This window comes from Carex rostrata, chromosome 23 (assembly GCF_964058835.1).
Source record: "Carex rostrata chromosome 23, lpCarRost1.2, whole genome shotgun sequence".
Lineage (NCBI taxonomy): Eukaryota > Viridiplantae > Streptophyta > Magnoliopsida > Poales > Cyperaceae > Carex > Carex rostrata.
The window spans coordinates 6,922,664-6,931,529 of record NC_135940.1 but is presented as its reverse complement, the minus strand read 5'-3'; the positions used below and the strand labels follow the sequence as shown (position 1 = coordinate 6,931,529).

The window sequence follows — 8,866 nt, the reverse complement described above, 5'->3', positions numbered from 1 at the left end:
ACCATACATTGAAAGCATTAAGCTATGTGACAAAATTTTCAATGTTTCTTTCCTTGTGTTGCCCTCGCGCACTAAATGTTAGTAACTTAAAAAGTAACGGTAATAAATAAGAATTAATTCCTACACCAACAATTCAATGAATGAAATTATGGGAGTAAGTAGAGAAGGAAATACGTGATGTGATGTGACGTAATTAACTTTTCTTTATTCACGTGACGTGATTAAAATGGTAGCGGACAATTATGTCACGGAAATAGTCATGTCACGTGTCGTCACACCGGATCACACGTGATGTGACATGACATGACATAAATTAGTCACATCAATTTTTTTTATATTTTAATTTAAATTGTTAAAAATTCAGAAAAAATATATCAAAAATATGAAAAATTCTAAATTTTTTAAAATAAATAAATAATGTTGCAAAACTATTTTTTTTGTTCGAGAAAAGACCGTTAGACATCTGACATTATTTTAAAAAGTCAACTTATAAATATTCATTGGACTAAACTAGAGAAAATAAAAATCAGTACTACATGAGTACCGATATCACTGAATCTACACTAAAAAGAAACCTGAATACTCTATGCATATAAAAAAAAACTTAAAATTAACTAGAAAAAACTAGATACTCTATGTTTCATGCTATGACATGACTGATTTGCATGACGTGACGTGACATATAATTTTCGCTCGAATGCGATCACAACACCAAGTCACGTCACGTAATCAATACACATGACATGACGTTCCATAACATGATTGATCACGGCGTGACAAGTTTTCTTCTCAAGATGTAAGTGAACTGTAAGTAGAGGTGGATTCATGTGGAGAGTTAATGATTGGTGTCATTTATTCGAAAATTTATGTATCCATGTATAATTTTTATTATAGATTAAAATACAATGTTATGAATACTATAAAATTTAACTATTATTTTCATTATGAAAATTTTATATAATTAATTTTTAATGTATATATATGTTTGATCTCATATATATATATATATATATATATAGAGAGAGAGAAAAGAGGAGGGATCTACGTACTTACACTCTTTTTTGGTGACACCGAATTATATTCAATATTTTCAAAGTCCAAACAGTCGATCCAAACCGTTTAACATGATGGATATATTAAAATGTGCTTGCAAATCAAATTTTGCATTTTTTTGAATTTTTTTTACTATTTATTAAGATGGGTACAAAAATTCAATGGTCTGAAAACAACAATTTTGTAAAATACTTAATAAATAGTAAAAAAAATTCAAAAAATGTAAAATTTGATCTGCAAGCACATTTTAATATATTCATTATGTTGAACTATTTGGATCGACTGTTTGGACTTTGAAAATGTAGGGTATAATTCGGTGTCATCAAAAAAGAGTGTAAGTGGATCCCTCCTCATATATATAGATAGATAGATAGAGAGAGAGAGAGAGAGAGAGAGAGTTGGACTATGGTGCATTGCAATGTATAGCCTCTTTTGTACATTAGACTATAAATCACCGAATTCAAAGTCCAAATAACCGATCCAAACTGTTAATCTTTTTCTTCATATTAATATGTATTTGGAGACCAAATTTTACATTTTTTGGAAATTTTTTACTATTTTTTTAGATTTATTGAAAATCGCTGTTTTTTTATAGTCCAGATTTGTCTAAAAACAACGATTTTCAATAAATCTAAAAAATAGTAAAAAGTTTTCAAAAAATGTAAAATTTGGTCTCCAAACACATATTAATATGCAGAATAAGATGAACAGTTTAGATCGATCATTTGAACTTTGAATCCGGTAATTTATAGTCCAATGTACAAAAGAGTCAATACATTGTAATGCACCATAGCCCATCTCTCTCTCTCTCTCTCTCTCTCTCTCTCTCTCTATCTATCTATCTATCTATCTATCTATATATATATATATATGGGTAAGGCTACAATGCTATGGGTTGCATAGAGGGCTACAGTGCTACGGCTCAATATTCGAGTTTTCAAAATCCTAACGGTCGATCCAAATCGTTCATCTTGTTCTCCATATTAATATGTGTTTGGAGACCAAATTTTATATTTTTTGGAAACTTTTTACTATTTTTTTAGATAGGTAGAAAATCAAATATCTGAATGGTGCAGAATTTTTTAGATCAACTTATTTTCTACCTATCTAAAAAAATAGTAAATTTTTTTCAAAAAATGTAAAATTTGGTCTCCAAACACATATTAATATGGAGAACAAGATGAACGGTTCGGATCGACCGTTAGAATTTTGAAAACTCGAATATTGAGCCGTAGCACCGTAGCCCTCTATGCAACCCATAGCACCGTAGCCTTACCCTATATATATATATATAGATATTGGCTACTCTACTTACATAAGTATATGAGGGTATATGCTTATAAGTCATTTTTTCGTTTTCAAAATTTAAGGTCGATCTATCTCTATATTGAAATGTGCTTGGAGACCAAATTTTACATTTTTCTGAATTTTTTTACTATTTATTAAGCTACTTTGAAAATCACTGATCTAACGGTGACTTATGATTTTACTGTTTTGTTAAGCCACCGTTGAATTAGCAATTTTCAAAGTGGCTCAAACATGATCGGATCACCCTCCATATATAATTACAAATTTTGTGTCATAAATGTTGATTTGAACTTTTCAAATTTATAGATAAAAAACAACAGTTTATGTTTGCAATGCAAATGCTACAATAACAAAATTGATAGGTAAAAAGTGTAAATACTACGGATGGATTTATGCTGGAGTAATGGGGGCCAATGTCGTCTCCATTTTTTTCACAAAGCAATTTATGATTTTTTTGCTCTTTTTGTGTTTAGATCCAAAAAAATGTATAATTTCGTTCTGAAAAAAGCTTGTGTCTATTTATTGTCATTGGCTGGATGATACTCTAGACATCTATTTGGTATTTAATTTTGTACGCTAAAATAAGTACTTCATTTTTTTATAAGTGCATATTTCTTTGTAAAGTGTAGACTTTTAGAATGCACATGCTATAAAATTCCTTCAGTCCCATTTTAAGCATATTAATTATTCTATTTAACCCTTATTGTGAAATTAATTAAATAAAAAATAATAAGTTTTTCCGTCTCTTGTTAAAAAATTGTTTGTTCCATGTTGATAATATATGCAAAATATATGTTTGATATTCATTTGGTACACAAAAAAAGTAAATATTTCATTTTCTTATTTTTCTTTTGTATAATATAAGTATTGTCATCTATAAAATTAAGTGTACACAAAAAAATGTAATATAAATGATTTTTACAATCCGCTCATTAATTATTAATTCTTTTGATATTACAAGTATTGTCATCTTTAAAATTAAGCGTGCACAAACATTTTTCTGTGAGATATATACGATTTTTGCAATGCACTCATTATCAATTCGTCCATTCTTAAATCGAGAAAATATCAATTGTTCTGTTTAACAATTATCATGAAATTACAAAAAAAAAAAAAGAATTGTAATTTCATTTTATTAAGAAAAAAACAAAAGAGGAACTTGTAACAAACAATCTCCAAAAACAGAAGTATGCTATACTTGTGTAGACCAGCATGTTCATTCTCTTTCCTATTAATTAATTAGTTGTCAACAATTTGTCAACAGGCACCTACTTTCTTCCTTGACGTACTACACAAAAAACGAACAATATGTTACGAATCAAAATAACGCTAGATTTTGAACCTATTTCTTAATTATAAAAATGTAATGGGTATCTACAAAATTTGTCATTAAGAAAAAGATTCAAGAATTTCGCGGGACCAATCCCGACCAATACGAATTCATATTAGCTGAGGTAACAGTATATTTATGTTTATATCTGAACCGTCCGATTAGAATTAACACGAATATTCAAGAGACACTGTGCATTCCACCTCGGGCCAGATTGGCCCAGATTTTGATCGGACGGTTTTTATCTAAACTCAGATAATCCGTTACCTCAGAGGATGTGCACTCAACCAATATCCGATCTCCTTTCTCGTCCTCGGATAGCTCTCAGAGCTTGCGGGCGCGCTCTCTCTCTCTCTCTCTGTCTCTCCTCTCCCTCTGTCACTAATGGAGTCCCTACGCCTCTTCTCCTTCCCAACCTCACGCATCTTCCCTTACTCTTCTCTCTCCCCCTTCCCGTCCCAACCCTCTCCTACCTCCTTCCAACCTCCCCCTTCGCATATCCCACGCCTGTCAACTCGACTCCACGTGTCCACTTCTCCCTCGTCTACCACCACCACCACCTCACCAAACCCTACCTCCACATCGGAAACCTTCGATTGGTTCTCTCATTGGTACCCCCTAGCTCCTATATGCGACCTCGACAAGCGCGCACCGAAGGCCAAGACAGTGCTGGGACTGGACGTGGTGATCTGGTGGGACCGGGTTGAAGGTGCATGGAAGGTGTTTGAGGATAAGTGCCCCCACCGTCTCGCACCTCTCTCTGAAGGCCGTGTTGACCCGCAAGGTAGGCTTCAGTGTGTGTATCATGGGTGGTGCTTTGATGGTGCCGGCACTTGCAAATACATCCCCCAGGCCCCATCACTTGGACCTCCAGTGAGTTCATCTTTCACTTACATGTCTTAAAAGTTGTAGTGAGAAATGCTTGGGAATTGCGGTTAATTGTATTATGTTTAGACCCTGAGAATGTATTTGTATACTAATTAACTAACTAACTAACTAACTAACTAACGAGTGGCTACAGAGGTTGCTGCAAAGTAAGGTTGATTTTCTTAACAATCGGCACGCCCTCATCGTTATGTGTTCGTTTTTCCATAATACACACATCCAATTATTATAGGCTAGTTTTTTGGTTTATTGGTGGAAATCCTATCTATCTGGGAGGATTCCACTGATTCTGTAAATTCTCCTTGTAAAAAAACTTTTCTTATCAATATATTTGTTGCCGGCACTTTGCCGTCAACCATCAAAAAAAATTATTATAGGAAGCAATTAATTTAGTTAGGGGCATATTTGGTTTGAATTGGGGACCTTCAGACCTCATGCATCCTAGACAAATTATGATTTAGAAAGCATAATTAGCATTGATAATAATTTTAGTTTGTATATCCTCCACGCCATTATTCAGTAATTTTGCAAAACTTGCTTTTTGGGGAAATTCATACTCAGAATTAAGTTAAATAATTTTTACGGAGTTCAAAAGAAAATCTTTATTTAATCTCTTGTGCTGTCTCTGAAGCGTTTTGGTTGGAGAGGCTTGCATATGCTTCATGCAGTAATTTTTATTTGTGCTGTCTCATGTAAAAAATCCAGGTACATAAGAATGAAAAGGCATGTGTTGCTGTTTACCCATGTGTTGAACAAAACAAAATTTTGTGGTTTTGGCCCAACACTGATTCTCGTTACAAAGATATTTGGAACGAAAAAACACCTCCATATATCCCGGAGCTGGATGATCCATCATTTACATCTACAATGGGGACACGAGACCTTCTATATGGGTAAATCAATCCTTGATTTCTGTTGCTCTTTTGTTTTTTTTTTGTTTTTTTTCTCAAGTTATGATTTATGTATATATTGTTGTTGATATTGGTTATTGATATTTCAGATATGAAGTTCTAACAGAGAACCTTATGGATCCAGCTCATGTTCCTTATGCGCATCATGGGTTGATGAACGTTAGAAAACGCGTGGTCCCTGGAAGATATGTACCTACACAAAACTTTAATCATTTAAATGTTCTATTTAATAGTTAGAGATATTGTATATATGGGATACTCTATAGTGAGATAGAGGCATTGTAAAAATAAAAATAAAAATCTTTTAATACAATTTTTAGTAGACACCTAGCCGACTAACCTTCCAAAAGAAAAAAGAAAAACTTTAATCATTTAAAACTTTACCAGTATAATGATGATGGCCCCAAAACACTAAAAATTTGTTAGAAAACCTCTGCTTCTAGTATCTTATATCTAAACTCTGAAGTCTTTTTATTTTGATTCTTCACAATTGAAACAGATAGAGAAGGAGGTGCACCACTCGAGATAACAATAGAGAAGTTAGATATAAACGGCTTCCATGCAAAGCAGGAAGCAGGTTGGTCAAAGTTTGTTCCCCCATGCCTCTTTTATGGTTCAGCATCAAAAAGCTTCTCTGTTACTTCTCCAAATTCGAAAGAGGTACTTAGAATTTTTAATCATTTATATTGCAATTAAATTGAATTTATTATCTTTAAAAGTGTCTATATGGTTCAGCCCCCCTCATATATTGCTAATGTGTGTATGTAGCTTAGTGTTTAGAATTTCACTCTGTGATCGTGGAGAATTGAGTTCAAGTCCCGACTAGTACACAATATGCATTTTAAGTTTCACCCCCCCCCCCCACAACCCACAATGTAAATTTGGTAGTTCCACCCCTGACTATCAATATCGACAAAATGCAACTAGAAGATGCTAATCTGATTTGCATAGTATATGCTTTTGTTCTTGGAAGAATTTAAAAATTAAGGGTTTGATTTTTTTCCCCTAAATACGGAGTTAGCACTCAAGTAAGACAAGTATACAATGAAATGGTGCCATGGTGATAGTGCTAATTAATATGACCCAGCAAAAGAAGAGAATGCAGCACCTTGAGATTTTTCTTTCTTTTCAGGAGGCATTGACCAAAACCACTGATAAAGAACAAAGATTTGTGCTCATATTCTTGTGTGTTCCAGTAAGTCCCGGTAAGAGCAGGCTTATATATTCTTTTCCAAGGAACTTTGCTGTTTGGTTGGATAAAATCATCCCTAGATGGTATTTCCATATTGGACAGAATCTCATCTTGGATTCAGATCTTTACCTTCTCCATGTGGAGGTGCGTACAGTACACTATCATTTTTTATTTCAGTATTAGTTGCTTGCGTTAAAGTACCTCAAGTAAATTTGTTTTAAAATCTCTCGTCTATTTAATGCACCCTTACTCTGGGAGACAAAGTAAGATAAGTTTGAAAGCATATTTTCTTATTTTTCAATGAGGAAGGATTTGTTGTGGTAAAAGCAGACTTGCCAGAACTGTTCCCATAGACATTTCTCGGCATATACGTTTTTCAGCATATAGCCCTGAAAAATGCAGGAGTCTCACGTATATCTGCAAAAATATGCATATAAAATTTTAATGTAGACCCTACGAAGAACAAAAATATCCTATTCTCCACTTCATTACCTTATTACTTGAAAGATGCCCCAAGTACTTGCCATTCCTCATTCCTCTATAAAAGATGAAAAAGAGGCTTAATTTGGGCATTAAATTAAAAAAAATGGTAGGAGAGGGGTATGTTGGGATTCTTCATCTTTTGGAATAAAATGTGAGATTTTAATCTCTTTGCAGGGTTGTATACATTTTTCCATTATATTGTCTGTAGGAACCTGCTTCAAATTTTAATCTTGTTTAATCAATTTTACCTTTTTTACTCTATTTCAATTAAGGATTGTACTTGATTTGTCTTATTGTATAAGCAGGAACGCAAGCTTGCGTCAGCTGCATTTTCAAATTGGCACAAGGCTTGTTATGTGCCAACAAAATCAGATGCTATGGTAATTGCCTTTAGAAGTTGGTTGAGGAAGTATTCAAACAACCAAGTCAACTGGGGAAGTATGAATCCAGCACCACAGCTGCTGCCCCCTACTCCCCCCAAAGAGCAGCTCCTGGATAGGTAATGAAAATTATAAATATAATGCAACATTTATTTATTTTTCTTTGTTTAAGGGAAAAAAAAAACGGTCTCAATTTGTTAAAAAGAGAGCAAATCCCGGGAGGAAAATCATTCAGGTTCGTGTTCAGTACTGACTAATATATTCCGTGATGGAAGTAAATAAAGCAAAAGGGGCGCTAAGAACCCTCCCCCCCCCCCCCCCCCCCCCCCCAAATCCCCCCCCAATAAATTGGAATTTTTCAGTTTTTTTTTTTTTCAAAATTTTAATTTTATAAAAAATTACATTATCAATCCCTTCATAAAATGAAATTACATAACACTTATTTATTCAGCCCCTATCTTGTCCTGCCCCTGAATATATTCCAATACCATAATTTTCTATAGCATCAAACTTTGACCAACGTGATACTGAAATCCGGCATAGAATCTTTTTTGGCTGCTGCCACAACAACTTTATTATTTGTGCTCTACCATATTTCCTCCTTATGTAGTTCAATTAAGCATAGTATGTGTTGTGTTTTTTTACTTATTTAGAAAATGTTTGAATTATATGGTATGGTCAATAACACAATATGTTTTTGTATCATTTTTTCAGATATTGGTCGCATGTTGTGCAATGCACAAGCTGCAGTGGGGCCCTGAACACACTGAAAGCCATTGAGGTGTCTTTGCAGATCGTCTCAGTAGCCATTATTGGGTTCTTTGCTGTTGCAAAACAGAACATAGCCTCAAATATTGCAAAGACTACTGTCATCTCAGTCGCGGTCTTGTGTTTTGCCGCCTCTCGGTGGCTCTCTCATTTCATCCAAAAGACCTTCTATTTCCATGATTATAACCATGCTTTTAAATAATTCTTCTGACAGTAATTTAGAATTTAAATGTAAAAACTAATTTACTGTTCTTATGTCATAGCCCAGCAGAATGGTCCGAGATGTGTTATGTATATAAGGCATTACAATACGGAGCTCGAACCTTGTGTAATGTATATAGAGTTTAGAATTTACTTTTTATTAAACAAGTTTAAAATTTATAATATCTGGGGTTATTTTTCTTCCAAAAAAAATATATTTCAGAATAAGTTCAGATTTAACCATAATAATTTAAATAAAAAAATTCAACATAAATATTTTTTTTTTCAAAATTCTAAAAGCCTACATCATAATAAACAACACGATCTGTATGTATTTTGATTTCAAGAATTTTTT

General features: G+C 33.4%; 1 protein-coding gene across 1 annotated transcript; it reads left to right on the top strand.

The window, feature by feature from the left end:
• Window positions 1-3,973: 3,973 nt before the first annotated feature.
• Window positions 3,974-8,694, top strand: LOC144574877 (protochlorophyllide-dependent translocon component 52, chloroplastic-like). The gene is made up of 7 exons (XM_078324970.1): window positions 3,974-4,564; window positions 5,282-5,469; window positions 5,577-5,673; window positions 5,977-6,147; window positions 6,620-6,823; window positions 7,468-7,661; window positions 8,257-8,694. The coding sequence occupies exons 1-7, from the start codon at window positions 4,076-4,078 to the stop codon at window positions 8,510-8,512; spliced, it is 1,599 nt and encodes a 532-aa protein (XP_078181096.1). The 5' UTR covers window positions 3,974-4,075; the 3' UTR covers window positions 8,513-8,694.
• Window positions 8,695-8,866: the final 172 nt, after the last annotated feature.

Bases quoted from the DNA above. Each gene is read 5' to 3' on its own strand.
- LOC144574877 (XM_078324970.1), top strand. From the start codon at position 4,076: ATGGAGTCCCTACGCCTCTTCTCCTTCCCAACCTCACGCATCTTCCCT. The intron at 5,674-5,976 runs TATGTACCTACA...TGATTCTTCACA, and splicing joins AACGCGTGGTCCCTGGAAGA to ATTGAAACAGATAGAGAAGG. The intron at 6,148-6,619 runs GTACTTAGAATT...CTTTCTTTTCAG, and splicing joins CTTCTCCAAATTCGAAAGAG to GAGGCATTGACCAAAACCAC.